This window comes from Podarcis gaigeae (genome assembly GCF_964106915.1).
Source record: "Podarcis gaigeae genome assembly, chromosome: 7".
NCBI lineage: Eukaryota > Metazoa > Chordata > Lepidosauria > Squamata > Lacertidae > Podarcis > Podarcis gaigeae.
Genome location: NC_139683.1, coordinates 20,901,458 through 20,917,812, shown reverse-complemented (window position 1 = coordinate 20,917,812; position 16,355 = coordinate 20,901,458). Strand labels below are relative to the sequence as shown.

Sequence of the window (16,355 nt, the reverse complement as noted above, 5' to 3'; positions counted from 1 at the left end):
CTAGTCTCTTATTTCTACCTTGGGAAATGTTAATCTTTGGGGTTTTAACTGATGTAAGCAGAATTTTCTTGTATGGCTTAAAAAAACCCTACCACCATTATTTCCCCCCAGTATTTTCAAAATATGCATAAAATTAAATCAAAATTTGATAGTTTGGTGATTATAAACCAAACTGAACCTTGTTGCACTGCAGATGATGGAACTGGATGTGCAATAAGGTAATATCAGCTCTCAACTCTATTCTTCTCCTCCCAACTAGCTGTGGCAGCAGCTGCTACGCTAGAGGCAAGGACAGTTGTATCTCTCTCCGACACACCCTTCACCCCTTTTCCCTGGCACTGGGAACAATGTCATGGCAGCAACCAGGTACAGAAAGCTCCCAGAAATGCAGGTTCCTGGGTAAATTACCTTTCCCAGTCTGTTAGCATCTGCGTCACTGCCATAATAATGATCTATACACCGGGGGGTGGGGGCGGGCAGAGACACCTCCTTCTTTCATTGCCTCCCTGCAAGTGCCAGAAAATCAGCTGCCAGATAGGTGAATGGTGGAAAGATTTGTGGTGTGGAGGAGTTCTTCTCTGGTTCAGATTACAATCCAAGCCAGAGGAAGACTCAGAACTTAAAAAATAAAATAAAAAAATGAGGTGAGCATTATGAGTCCCAAGATTCATATTTTGAGCCAAGGAATTGACTCTGTGACATGATTTAGGGGCAACAATATATCCAGTGAATGCAAGAAAAGAAAAGAAAAGAAAAGAAAAGAAAAGAAAAGAAAAGAAAAGAAAAGAAAAGAAAAGAAAAGAAAAGAAAAGAAAAGAAAAAAGTCGCTATAATTCAGAGTGCTGATTCAAGCACTTAAAATATTTTAGGCTACAACTGTATGCACACCTACTGTCAGGAGCAAGCCAGCAGTAAATCACACCGTGCAAGTTTGAGTTAACTCTTTATTAGCAAGAACACGATCTGCACACCTACCTGGGGGTAAACACCACTGAACATAATGAGACATACTTTGAAGTAAACATAGGTAGTTGTGGGAAATATCTCTAGAACGTTATACCAGCAGAATGGGGATGCCTTGTCAAGCATGACCACTTTATATTTACATGTCCATAGTATATGGATATCTTATATGTCAACAAGTATAAGTTTGTACCTAGGCAGTCAGTGTAGACAATACAGAATAGTCTAATTCATGTAATCGAGCTTCATATATTTTCTCATATTCCATCTACTAAAAGCTACCTTCCAATTGTATATGTTTGGTTAGTGAGTATCTAATTCATTGCATGCACACAGTGACAAAAACATCTGGACTCACCTGTAATTCTGCTTTTCATTTCCTATGTAAAATCTATCGTATTGTGAATATGCCCGGCTGCCTTCCCAATCCATTAGTTCAATTCTTAGAGAATAGTGTCTTTGACTAGTGGTTATTGCAAAGATAAACTCATTCCCCAGCCAATATTCTCCAGAAGGACTACCAAAGCCCTAGAAAAAAAAGAGATAATATTCAATTTATTGGTCTTTGCTTACATTTCTTTAATACTTAAACTATAGCAATTGTCACTTGAAGGGAAACCATTCACACCATAGTTGTGATAAAACTTGACTAATACCCACAATATTATTGAAGTTGTCAGATGCAATTTGGAAATACGAGATCGTGTTTTCGTTGACAACTATTATTATTGCTGCTGCTTGTTGACTATGATGACATAAGATTGCTATGAAAGTTTCCTCATGTTTGAGGCATAGAGTTACTACTTATTTTTCCCAACTCCTCATTTATTAAAACATGGCAAGCTTTAGGTCGGATCAGATGTACTCTTTGCAAAAGAATTAAAATATATCAGGTTGGATCCAGACAAAGTTAGTCATAAGGTAGCCACGATACCCTAATTTTCCAATTGATTTTGATAGACCTTGTGTTTGCTTCTGCTGCAGAGAACATTTATACTCTACTTCATTAATTACTTTGTTATACTACTTTATTAATTATTAATTATATTTCTGGGTTGTATCCAATGTAGTGCTAGGCAACCCGCTCTGTTAGCACAAAGATTTCTGCTTCTGCAATGGAGCTTCCACTCTCTCCTTCTCCTGTCCCCCTAAATTTGCTCTGGAATTTTCCCCAACCCTCTGGATCAAATTTGAGAAGGATACAGGGCATTTGCAGCGGTAGGAGGAGTGGGAATCCCATTGCACAAGCAAAAATCCTTGCACTCATGGAACGAGTGCACAGCATATCTCCCTATGCATGTGGAATTTTATTAAAGAGTTGGTTTGATGGTTTTAATGCTATTAATTGTTCTAGGATTTTTAAATGAATTTATTTATTATAAAATTAAAGGAATAATAATACTAAACTTAGTTTGAATGGAACTCATGCCATCTAGAAAATGCAATAAAGGATGGTAAAAAATTCCCAGGAGAGAATGGGAGAGATGGATAGCATTAGCTGCTAAAATAAAGGTAAAGGGACCCCTGACCGTTAGGTCCAGTCGCGGATGACTCTGGGGTTGCGGCGCTCATATCGTTTTACTGGCTGAGGGAGCCGGCGTACAGCTTCTGGGTCATGTGGCCAGCATGACTAAGCCGCTTTCTGGAGAACCAGAGAAGTGCATGGAAATGCTGTTTACCTTCCCACTGGAGTGGTACCTATTTATCTACTTGCACTGTGTGCTTTAAAACTGCTAGGTTGGCAGGAGCTGGGACCGAGCAACGGGAGCTCACCCCGTCGCAGGGATTCGAACTGCCAACCTTCTGATCGGCAGGCCCTAGGCTCTGTGGTTTAACCCACAGCGCCACCCGTGTCCCAGCTGCTAAAATAGCTGTCTACTAATACATGATATGGGACGCAGGTGGCGCTGTGGGTTAAAGCCTCAGCGCCTAGGACTTGCCGATCGAAAGGTCGGCGGTTCGAATCCCTGCGGCGGGGTGCGCTCCCGCTGCTCGGTCCCAGGGCCTGCCAACCTAGCAGTTCGAAAGCACCTCCGGGTGCAAGTAGATAAATAGGGACCGCTTACCAGCGGGAAGGTAAACGGCGTTTCCGTGTGCGGCTCTGGCTCGCCAGAGCAGCGATGTCACGCTGGCCACGTGACCCGGAAGTGTCTCCGGACAGCGCTGGCCCCTGGCCTCTTGAGTGAGATGGGCGCACAACCCCAGAGTCTGTCAAGACTGGCCCGTACGGGCAGGGGTACCTTTACCTTTACCTTTAATACATGATATTGAAAAGGAAGGACCTTTTGAAAAAACAGAAAGAAGACAGCATGTGTTTTCCAAACCAATAGGTTCTAAACTTTTGTTGTGAGCCACATTAGGAACATCTATGTAGAAAAGTGTCATAAAATAAAAACGACACCACTACTACCAACACATAATGGCAGGCCCAAAGGATTACCATATCTAGAAATGACTGCTATAATTAAGCCACATATCTTTGCCCACTTGATAAGGCTCTAAAAATTACAACATAATGTTATTTTTATTCATAATTTTGGCCTGGTTGGGACATCCAGCAGCCCACAATCAAATTTGCAATATTTAAGCTCCTGCTGATCTTGAAATAAAATAAACAACCTGGCAAGCAAAGGCAACATTAATTTGGGACACAGCTAATTGCTCTTGTGGTATGTTTTAAAATGGCAGACTGTCTTTTAAGTGGGATGCCTTTATCCCTTAGGACACCTGGAGTTTCCCATAGAACCATTGGCATTGTCTGCCTGGTTGTGTAGCTGAACTGGCAAAGCAGCAAGCATTGGTGCTGAATGCACTAGAAGAAAAGACATGACCCTGGACAGCTCTGTTGGACGTCACTTTAGAGGGCTTTGCGCCCTAATGGTCTAAGGACATAATGCATCACTTGGCTCTCCTTATTGCAGAGGGGAGGATGTTTTCCTTGGCTCTGCCCAGCATGCTAGGCATAAGAAGCCTACTTTCCTTTCTCCCATGGTTTCTTCCATTTCCCCCCTGTGATTTCCAGGCACAGGTCTGGGCGGTTTTTCCTTTTGTCCTGTTTTTATTGTTGCCCAGGAAAACCCACAGTTTACTGCTGAATTGGAACAAATGTCAATCCACAGAAAACCTGACTGACGTTTGTTCCGATTCAGCAGTAAACAGCAGGTTTTCCCAGGGGAAGTAGAAGGACATACCTAAAACCTTTCAGTCCCGTGCCTGGACATCACAGGGCAAATGTGATGAGCCCGCAGTTATAAAAACCACCATTTGTGTTAGTGCGGACTGATATGGCTACATTAAACCAGTCGTGTCCAATAGCAATAGTCAATTGTTAAAATGTTATTTCAATGACATTCTGATCAGAGGGATATATAACAAAGGGAACTGGAGACAAATGGCATTTTATAATGTTTCAGCTACTTAGCAAGAACCACCAAAGGCCAATCTACATTTCCCGTTAATTGTGCTGCAATTAGAGGAGCTGAAATAACAAAAAGGGTCAGGGAGTCTGTGTGAGTTTTGAAAGCAACTGCAAGGATCTTGCATGACTCTTAATAGAGCCACTCAGAATTTGCAGACTCGATGTTAACAAGGGGGCAGGGGAAAATCCCATGGATGGTGCAAAAGGGATTTATTACCTTTGGCAAATTTCATAAGGGTATCCTATTTGAATCGTGTTCCTTCAGCGTCATTAAACCATTTTCTCTCTTGCGTTGTTTATTTTGTCTGATAATGTTCATAGGAAGCTTTGGCGTTTTTTGTAGGCACTCCCCCCAAATTGAAACCAGACACAGACAGTATAGCCTATGGGTTCATCTCTTGTCAGACAGCCCACTGAAGAAAGCAGTTAATATGTCAGGTAAGCCCCCCTCTCCCCAATCTCAGCAAGCATGCCTTTCCAGGGACTATAAAGAATAATCAGGGAGATTCTCAAGCTTTACATGGGAATACGCAGCAGTCTTTGAACATTTCTGGCAATAATTTTATTACTGTGCACAATTTCTTTTTTTTTTATGCATACCCCACTTTTTAGATATTTCTCACAAGGCAGTAACAAAAAACCACACACACCATAAATAATATGTATAATGTTTTGCGAGGGGGGAATCAACAACAAAGTCAAAATTGTAAGAATAACAGTCAAAGCTAGCAACCATTGATAACCTTATACCCCGTGAATTTGTCCAATGCCCTTTTAAAGTCATTCAGGCTGTGGACATTTCTTTAGATGAGGCCAACCAGAGTGTTCCTCTCTGTTTGCCGTCCCTTATGTTTCGTTACCACAAGGTCAAAGTCTTCATTTCACCAAAAAAGCCACAAACTCCACCAAGAACACCTCTACTGTGGGGTTTGGTTGTTAAGGGTGGGTGGTTAAAATAATAGAGACCACAAGGTTTCATGAGCCAAGATTAAAAGCTAACGAAAAGGATAAATAGAAAGGTTGTTCTTAGGATAAAATGTTTTCACATATGAATAGTTACATGCACACAATCAGTGGTGGACCTATATTTTGGGGGCTTGAAGCTTGAACGGTAATGGGGGCCCCTTTGTAACCAGCAAAGAGGACTGGGTAACCACTGTTATCTTCTTCAATGGGGTTGTTCCATGACAAACCTTTACAACACCTGTGCTACTGACTCTCAAACTTTGATTAACACAAAATTGATCAATTTGAGCTGTGCGACTCATATCACCCTTTTTTTAAAAAAAAAAAAGCAATGTTGACTAAGGTCACTTCTGGGGCCCCTCTAGAATTAGGGGCCTTGATGCTTAAGATTCATTAGTTTTATAATAGACAAAATCAATCCCACAAGAGGAGCAAAGTACAGAAAACAAAAGCAGGTCGAACTCATCCCAACAGCTGAGAGTTAAGGCCCTAAAGATAAAAGTCCTAGAAACCTTATTGGCAGTTTGCAGCTCCCTCTGGCTTGTCATCTTCCAACACCTACATGATTTATTGTTCTAGAGATCCGTGCCAGTCTGACAATCATTGCAAGTAGCTGGCTAAATATACCTTTGCATATCCCAAACTACAAACAGACACAAACATCAAAGAAGTGCACTTTTGTCTGAATCCTGTTTGTAGACGGGCCCACCCAGAATCCACACCTTATCTCATTATTTCCTAAAACCTCCTGAGAAGCTTACCTGAGAAAGATAGCAAATTAACCCCTTGATTCCCCAACCAAACTATATACAATATTTCTGTTTCTTTTTAAGCAGCCCGTTTCCTTCACAACCATCACTATATCTTCTAGTAATAAATTCCATAGTTTGGCTATGAATGGTGTGCATCCTCCATGTGCCTGCAGAAGACCCACTGGATATCTTCTAGCTCACCCACCTGAGCCAAATCTCAGACAACCACAAAGCAGCCATGGTTTTTCTCTTCTCCACCCAAGAAGATGAGGCATGAGGAGAGCAAAGACCTGTTTGAGAACCAGAACAGGGGTCTCCTCTTGCCACAATCCCATTTGAAATAACCCAATCCCATTTTATCTTAGAAATTAAGTAGGGTTGAGCCTGGCTAGTAGAGGCATAGGTAAAGTTGGCCCTCCAGATGTTTTTGGCCTACAACTCCCATGATCCCTAGCTAAGAGGACCAGTGGTCAGGGATGATGGGAGAGCCAGTGTGGTGTAGTGGTTAAGAGCAGTAGACTCGTAGTCTGGTGAACTGGTTTCGCGTCTCCGCTCCTCCATATGCAGCTGCTGGGTAACCTTGGGCCAGTCACACTTCTTTGAAGTCTCTCAGCCCCACTCACCTCACAGAGTGTTTGTTGTGGGGGAGGAAGAGAAAGAAGAATGTTTGCTGTGAGACTCTTTCGGGTAGTGATAAAGTGGGATATCAAATCTAAACTCTTCTTCTTCTTCTTCTTCTTTTTCTTCTTCTTCTTCTTCTTCTTCTTCGCCTGGGCTAGTACTTAGGTAGGAGACTGATTGGGAATCCTACGAGCTTTGACCTCCTATTTTGTGTTTCAGTGAATGGTCATTAACTAGCTCCAGGTTCTCTGGAATGAAATGGGATTTTCCAGATCCATTTCAGTGGGGCTTTAGACCTGATTTTGGAACTGAAACTGCCTTAGTCACCCTGTGAGATTACTTTCGCCAAGAGACGGGTGAGAGAGTTCAACACTGCTGATTCTCTTGAAGGCTTTTGATGCCATCAGTCATGGTATAGGCTGCCGGAATAGGGGAGGGAGGCCTTCCTTTGCAGTTTTCCCTCTCCTGTTTGGATGGTAAGTGTTAGTAGATTTTTGCTTCACCCTACTTCCATTTTTCCTGTGCAGCCACACATCTGGGAACCTGATATTTCAAGGTTCTGCACTTTAGATGTTTGTGTGGTATGGTGAAGCTGGAATATGTGATGTCTGGGGCAAGGCTAAGTGGGACACCCTTCTGCAATGCATGAGCAAATCTTCTGAAGGCAGCTATAATTTCCTCAACAGAATTTATATACAATGCAGCCAAGCGCTATGTGTTATGAAACAACTCTTTTTGCTAGAGCTGAACTCTCCTTGTCCTTTCTGACTAGGGAACACTGCCATATGGGTATTATTTAAATAATACATGGGTAGCATTTATTACAGCATCCCTAGAAATGCTGCACTCAGCCGAACCAAGCAGATATATAGCCGCATGTCAACACAATTCCTCAAACAGATGTTATTCAGTAACATTCACAAAGAGAGGATAGCGGATTCTTTTTACCACAAGCTCAGGCAAAGAAAGTGTAATCAGCTTTTTGTTCAGTAGCTGAGAAATGACTATAAATTAATTAAACAAGAATGTATGTGGTGGCTTGTGGTTTTATCTAATAGGTTTGCTGAACTGCGTGGGGCGGAAGTGTCTCAGATTCTAGTTACATGATTTTGGGCACAGCAAGTTTCTTCCTCTGATCTTGTCCATCCATACCACTCAACCTTCTCCTTTCACCCAGCTGCAGACAGTTTGGTCAAGCAGTTGCACATACCTGGCCTCTTGATAACTGAGCCACTATTCTCCAATTTCTCATAATCCACCCTGGCCTTTCTTGTATATTGTAGGCTTATAGGCATTTAAGTTTGCTTTCAGAAGATGCCTGTTTGCAGCATTTTCCCCCTTTAATGTCTAGATTGCTGAGGCATCACAAAGTGTTTCAGGGGTCCCTGTTCAACTTATACCACCTCACAGAGATCTGCCTTCACCTCTAGAAATCCTCAATCCCACCAAAGTCACCCTGCTATGATTTGGAACTCATCTGAATATAATGCCCATCCTTATCCTAGTTAAGTATGCCACATGCCAGAAACAAGGAACTGAAATAATCTATAGTAGCTGTATTTAAATTAACAAAGAACCGTAAAATCAATAGCATGAGTTGTTTAAAAATGCAGAATATTTATTTTGATCAAAAACATACCCTTCAAGCTAAGCCAAATGTTTTTTGTTTGACAAATGCATGTAAAAGTGGTTTTCCCACTAAAAAAAAAAAAATCATTAGTAGTGAGAGCAGAATGGAAACAGTGAAGCAGGCATGACTAACTCTGAAAACACAAAGCTTTTAAAAATGTAGTTAACACCTCATTTGGAAAAAAAGGGAAAATATTTAATCAGGAACAATTTCTTCCTAATTTAATAAGTTGCTTGACATTATGTCTTCTAGTTTTAGCCTTGTGGTGTACCCTGGCATCCTTCAGAAAGTCTTGAAACTTCTCTATACCCTGGCACCCTCTGGAGGACACAAGGACAGCTAATTTCATTTGTCACAAGATCACATGGAGAAGTGCTGTCAAGTTGTTCCTTGTGTTCCAGAAACCCAACAGGCTTCAGTTACATTTGGGCATTTAGTGACAGTAGCCCCATGCTGTGGAGCAATCCTCCAGCAGAGATCTAGCAAGCATCATCAGTTTTGACTTTCAGGCATCTCTTGAAGACTTTTTTTTTTAATGCTGACAGGCTATGCAGTTGTTTAACCCCCCCGCCCACAGCCAGTCATTTTAATGATTGTTTTGTACTGATATATTGTGAATTATTTTTGTACACCACCCTGACGTTATAATATACAAATGGCAATATATAAATACTTTTGTAACGGAACAAATACCCAACTATTTAAATAGCCGCATTTTATCTCTGGGATTAAATGCAGAACAGAAAAGCCCAAATCAGTGTTAGCCACCACCATCTATTGACTTCAGAACAGGAGTTCAGAGGAGGTGACTGAATACAAATAAGAGTGGTGTATAAATTCATTGTGTCCTTAAAAAAGAAGAGGACCAAGCCAATTCAGCATTTCTCAGTTTTCTTGCACAGTAGAACACAACTATTAGTTGGATTAGCCACTTCTTTGGATTTTGCTCCGCAATAGTGGTCTCAAAACGTGCACATTTCAAAACATTAGTAAGCACACAAAATGTGTATGTTAGGATGAAAGGGAATGTATTGAAAATGCATATTTTATCGGTAAATGAATTCAAAGTTCATATGATTTACATGTGAACTTTGTTTCTGTTAATTTTGGAAAGCCTGCAGAAAATAGGACATAGCAGATCTATATCTGAGAACACCAGTGAAACTGACATAGAATGGACTTAGGCAGGTCTGCCCATCCTTAATCCAGACAAACCTACTTCCCATCATGCCACTATTGCACAACTAGCAGAAGGAATGCAGATGTCCTCACAGTCTGACAATTCATTCTCACAGAGAAACCACATCATAGCCTCAGTCTCATCGGTGATAGTGGAGCCAATGGCTGCTAAAGTAGGCAAAGTGCATTTGCCTACCAGAGGCAGAGGAAGCCAACTGGACTGAGTAACAGCCCCATTTTAGTCTCAGTCTAGGAGTGCCTGGTGCTGAAGCAACATTTGGGCCTGCTCCTGTCAGTCTGTCTACAGCCTGAGCTGCTCTTGGAGCTGTCCATGGTACTACCTCGACCCTGAACTCTTGCCTTCAACATACAGTGGTTCCTCGGGTTAAGTATGGTACTTAATTCGTTCCGGAGGCCTGTTCTTAACCTGAAACTGTTCTTAACCTTAACCTTAACTTTCTTAACTGTTCTTAACCTTAACTTTAGCTAATGGGGCCTCTTGCTGCTGCTGGAGCATGATTTCTGTTCTCATCCTGAAGCAACGTGCTTAACCTGAGGTACTATTTCTGGGTTAGCGGAGTCTGTAACCTGAAGCGTCTGTAACCTGAAGTGTATGTAACCCAAGGTACCACTGTATACTCTTCCCATGAACGTGAACTGCTTATGGGTCTGCTCCCTTCAGGTTGGACTGGAACATTCAATGGGCTGCAATTACTACCCACTTGGACAAGAACACCTCCATCTGAGGGCATCCCAGCAATGAGTCTCTCCACAGCCCTAAGTTTTAATGCTGGAGTCAACAATGTGTCTGACTGTGGAGTAACACAAGCTTTTATGGGTTTTGTAGGATAAAAACATAATGCTTTGATTACAGCTGGGAAGTTTTCAGTCTCTCTATTTCTTAAATAAATTAGTCATTTTCAAGACCTCTATCTGCAAATGCAGAAATGAAAAAATATTGCCTGAATTATATTTGAAAGATGATCCTTGAGAGGACCCTTGGGCTATAGAGAAAAGATGTTCTTCACCATCTGATTATCCATCCCCAGGTTTAAAATACTGAACATCTGTTATTCCCCCACCTCAAATTGAATACATAATTTGTGCTATGTTTTTTAAAAGGAATAATCTAGGGCAGGGTTTCCCAAATTTGGGTCTCCAGCTGTTTTTGGACTATAATTCCCACCATCCCTGACCACTGGTTCTGCTAGCTAGGGATGATGGGAGTTGTAGTCCAGAAACAGCTGGAGACCCAAATTTGGGAAACCTTGATCTAGGGCAAGGTATCAAGTATAGCAGTTTTCCTCAGAACAGTGACTGTGATCCAAACCAGCTTTCTCCTTTAAAATACTAGTCAATTCTCCGTGTTTCCTTTCAGAGACAATTCTCCCTCACTACATGAGAAGCTCCCATTCTTGAGCAGAAGTCCTTTCCCCTTGTTCACAAGGGAGTTTGGAGCTCACCCAAGGACACTTTTATTATTCATGCTGAATGTGACACATCCTCTTGGGGTGAGGAATGGAAAGCATAGACAAAGGCAACAGATACATCCCAAAATCTGCGAGGCATGGGGAGTTTCTGAGCAGAGGAGCTCTAAGAAGTATGATTCATGTTAAATCAAATCAAGAAAGGGTTCTTCAGATGGCTATATGAGACTTGAGTCACATGGTTCTTCTGGCTTTCCTGTTTAAAGGCCACATTCTTAACACAGTGTCTGCTTCAAAATAAGAATGATTTTATAGCAATATCCCCATGGATTCTAGGGATAGAATTCCTGTAAGTAACTCCCCCCAGCTTACCATCTTGTATTCTTTCCAGCTTTTTTGGAAATCTAGGCTCCCATCTTCTCGGTGTTGTATGACTGTCCAGCCTCCTCCTGCGGTCTCCATGTTACAAAAAACCTAGGCATAAGAAGAGACACTCGTAAAATTCACTGTGTGGATCTGGGCCCTTGATATATCCAGGTCAGCTTCCTGCCTCCTGCAGTGGCCAATCTGAGTCTTCAGAAAGCTTTGCAAAAAAGCAAATTAGATAGTAACCCATGTTTTTTAATGCCTAGATTCTAAAAAAGGGGGGAAATGGAAAAAAGAGGGTTACTGAACATAGAGGGTGGATTTCTCAATCTCAGAGACCCAGGGAGCAATCGTATACACAAGAAGCTGGCACAAAGCAAGCTGGCATAAGTTACTCCAGATCCAAACTCCACTAGCAGTGGAGCCACAAGCTAAGCCTGGCAGAGGGAAAACAAGCCTTCAAAATAGTTTGAGTTACACTATCCTCTGACCCTGTCAGATCCCTCAGAAGACAGGCAAGCACTTACCACACTTTGAGAAGGTGCTGCACCACTCACACTGTGCGAAATACACCTCTGCCCACATGCATTTAACTATGTAAGTAAGGCCCCCTTTCCACACACCAGCAGCCCTCTCAGAGCTGTTTCCCTCAGGTGCTATCAAACACAGCTTTGGTATCTGTCCGGTTGAAACATCCACATGGATGGGATCTATAGCACAATTCTTTCTAGCCTCAGCTGAGAGAGTGTAACAGGTGGAAGAGACCCACACAACCACCGTTGGCCACGTGTGGGAAGGGTTGGGCAGTGGCTTCCATGTTCCTGCAGGTGCATGCAAATGGCATGAAGGATCCACACCACTGTGCGCTTTATACTGCACATCTTTTATGGGAGATGCCGGGCCATACACACACACACACACACACACACACACACACACACATATGAGATGCATTCCTATGCCAAAAGGAGCTTTCACTGATTGTATAGCTTACACGGTCATGTATTTAGGAAACAAGTTAGTCAAAATATTCTCAGCCCTTTCCCTTTCTAAGGAGCGGGGGGGACGAAAAACCCGGTTTTTCAGGTTTTGCTCAGTCTTCTTTCTTGAAGCAATTTCCTTAAATATGTTCATACTCAGACGCACACACTCCAGAATGGTTGAAAGTATTTCAGAGTACTTCTCAATGTGATCTCTTAGCAAGGCTACATGCTCCGCTGGTGTTTCGAGCATGATTTTAACAAAAGTTGTTATGAATTCAGTGCAGGTCTCAGCATTCTCACGCAGGAACATAGAAGGAAGCGGACCTCATGACACTAGCTGGTAACATAACGCTGTACATGGCCTGATCACATGGGGGTCACTACCCAATTCCTTTCAACTGTTTCCTTCATAATTGTCCAAAGGATGCTATTTTATCCTTAGCTGAATCAATTCCATGCCTTTCACTCCAAGGGGTATTGTCCATTCTGGTGTTATGCGGTTCCCACTACTGAATGAACTTCCAGTCTGCTTTATGCAGCCAAGAACCCCGCATTTTGTATCAGAGGAAGGGGACTGTACAATGTCCCCCACCCCCGCCACCAAATGGAAGCCTTATTTGAGGAGGGAAGATCAAAAAAGGAAAAAATCTAAAGAAGTGCTTTTGCTTGGAGAAAAACAATTTGGCTCTCTGCTTCCTCCCACAATGAGATTTGAGTGCAAACATTTATCTGCACCATGTGGCTTCATTGGTCTTTGATTTATAGCCGCCTCTTTAAAGCAATTCATGTATCTTATTTAACACTCGCATCAAGCTCCCAGAAACACAGTGGCTACTTTTTATGCACATTAAATTCTCATACACCAGTCTGTAGGCTTATGTTTCCATATGGCAGCTGTGGGGAGGGCATGGCTGGGGGAGATGTATAAGCATGCCTACACATACAGGAAACTTCTTGAAGCGTATTTTTTTTAATTTAAAAAATCCTTTCCTAAACAGGTTAGGGAGTTTTACTGTTCTGAGTAATGTAGCAAATTAAAAACGAGGAATCAGACAATGACAGAGGGATTTGCAGCACTAAATTATTCACTGTGTGGTCTGGTCCACTCCATAGCAATGGAAGGGAACACCTGCCACATTAACAGGAATGGCAGGCTGATTATAAATGTTAGCTTACCACTATCTGAGCCAACAAATGTCCTCAACTGGCTCATGTCCCAGACAAGGTCAAGGAACTCAGCTATTAAACACCTTCAGCATGTTTTGAGGTCGAAACTTGAAATAAGAACTTGAATTGCTCTGCTTTTTTTTTTTTTTTTTTTTTGCTCGATAGTGGATGGAATATAACCTGAATCATCACAATGCAGTGGATTCTAATGAAATGAAACTCCCTAAACTGATAAGAGATGTATCAAATTTACAACAGCCCTATGGAAGTGTGTGCTTTTGCTGTTGTTTCAGGATTAAAATATTACCATAGCTTTCAACTTTATTTTAGATGCTGCCAGTTCCAGTCATATGTCAGCTGAAAGAATTCCATCAAAAATAGAAACAGGAGTGGGAATTGTCATCTCCCTCCCTTTTCTGTCCCATGTCTGGTAATAAAATAAATCCGGTGACTATGATGGGTACAGCAACACAAATGATGTTATCTTTGGCCGAAGGCGAACAGTAGCTGAATGGAAACAATGCCACACGTGACTAATATATGGCAGAATGAAAAAGGATGCCTTCTTACATCCCTAATGATGGACTGGTCGGAAGAAGTATTTGTGGTACATAGGTGACTGCACCCAGTACTCTTTCTTCTTTCCCTCTGGTAACTGGAGATACCAATGAAATGGATCACTGATGGGACACGCATTTTGAAACTATATAGCACTGCTCCAAGCATTGCTTTTTCTTGCTAGATTATTTAGACGTCTTTGTATTTAGAGGATCATGGTTTTTTCGGTTTTTGTTTTTTTGAGGCACAATATTGCAACTTACCTTAATACTGCAAAATTTCGAAATCCCTGTTAAGCAGACACCTGCTTTTAAATCCCTTCCTGCAGAAATTGAGGAGAGGGGCCAGGGATGTATCATATCTCACAACATTATAATTTAAAGATATGATACCCAGATTGCAAAAGGCCAACTCTTGAGCTCTGCGGAGTATCTAATGAAACAGTTAAAAACAACAACAGCAACAACCCACAAAAATTATTTACCTTTTTAGGTTCTGATATGTTATTAACATAAATAGTGTAGACACCACTTTTGTTGAAGCCAGCTTGGTATGCATCAGCACAGTCTCTGAATGGCCTGTCATCTTCTCTTTTTGTATTCTTTAGTACAACTGGAAAACAGAAAACGTGTATGGTGTTGACATCAGCAGTAACAGCCGCATTGCAGTGTTATTTCTAATGGTGTATTTTTTGTTAATGGTTGCTCTAATATTTTACAATGTGGTGACATAAAAATACTTTCATAAATAGATCAATATAATATACAAAAATTAGAGGCATTTAATTCAGTGACAAGCAGAGTGATACCGCAGCCTGAGCAACTGAGTCTAGGTTATCCTGGTCAAAGGGCAGATCCACACTTGTGGTTTTTAACATTAAAGAAGGGTTAAGAAATGCTTTTGATAATGTAGATGGACACATGGCACCCTACTTTTTACGTTCATAAAGCATTATTACCTTGTCTTTTTTATTGCTTAATTTTTAATTGTTTTATGCTGCTATATCGGTGCACACTGCTCATATGTCCCTAGGTAGTGTTTTGCCTTTTGGTTTTCACTGCATTCAAACTCCGCCTCTCCCCCCCCCCCCATAGTATTCAAGGGGCAGATAACAAAGGACACGGAGGGAGAGAGGAAGAATTAAAATGTGAGACCAGAAGGTGGAGCACAGCAACCAGCGACCACCACCAGCATTTTGGAAAATGGCGTAGCCAGGTATTACTTACATTTGACAGGGGGGAAAGCCAAAGGTAAAAAACGTTTTGATTAACAAATATGCCCTGTGACATTTTAGGATGACATATCTAATAGTGTTCCAATAGGGGGAAATAATGTTCAACAGGTCAGTGTAGATCCAGCCCAAGAACACCTGCAGTTGGTGAATTAGCCTACACTGGGCAGAAGCATTCATAGCCACAAAAGCCACTTGAGACTCCAGTGATAAGCCCTGAAGAAAGAAGCAAGTCCTCACCTGGTGCCTAAAGAGATGGGGAGTGTTGATACTACCTGGACCTCATGGGGGAATGAGGATGATAACCCTGCTACTCCGAGGGCCTTCAGGTGGTTCCCTCACTGCGAGAAGTGAGGTTACAGGGAACCAGGTAGAGGGCCTTCTCGGTAGTGGCACCCGCCCTGTGGCACACCCTCCCATTGGATGTCAAGGAAATAAACAGTTATCTGACTTTTAGAAGACATCTGAAAACAATCCTCTTTAAGGAAGTTTTTAATGTCTCATGTTTCATCATGTTTTTAATATACTTTTGGGAGCCGCTCAGAGTGGCTGGGGAGGCCTAGCCAGATGGGTGGGGTATAAGTAATAAATTGTTGTTGTTGTTGTTGCTGTTGCTGCTGCTGCTGTTACTGAGAAGGTCTTCAGCAAGGTACAGACCTCTCCAGCAAATGCTACAGTAAATCAGGGGTCAGCAAACTTTTTCAGCAGGGGGCCGATCCACCGTCCCTCAGACGTTGTGGGGGGCCGGACTATGTTTTGAAAAAAAGAAGAACGAATTCCGATGCCCCACAAAAGCCCAAAGATGCATTTTAAATAAAAGCACACATTCTATTCATGTAAAAACACACTGATTCCCGGACTCTCTACAGGCCGGATTTAGAAGGCGACTGGGCCAGATCTGGCCCCCGGGCCTTAGTTTGCCTACCCATACAGTAAATTAACAGACAGAAATAAACAGCTACAGGTTTGATGGAGGAAGCTTCTCCATCCTGCCAACATGCCTGTTTGAAGCACACACTATCTGCTGACAAACGAAGGTGGAAGCCCTATGTTTAAGTTATGCTACGATACATAAAACTCACATTACCTATTAA

At 41.9% G+C, this 16,355-nt stretch overlaps 1 protein-coding gene across 1 annotated transcript in view; it reads right to left on the bottom strand.

Moving 5' to 3' along the window:
• The window catches only part of ANGPT1 (angiopoietin 1), a 139,533-nt gene that overhangs the window by 28,266 nt on the left and 94,912 nt on the right, over positions 1-16,355 (bottom strand). The window contains exons 5-7 of the mRNA XM_083749248.1: positions 14,515-14,642; positions 11,329-11,430; positions 1,322-1,491 (exon numbers count right to left, since the gene is read on the bottom strand). Coding sequence (XP_083605374.1) covers positions 1,322-1,491; positions 11,329-11,430; positions 14,515-14,642 — 400 coding nt within the window. The remainder of the gene's footprint in view (positions 1-1,321; positions 1,492-11,328; positions 11,431-14,514; positions 14,643-16,355) is intronic.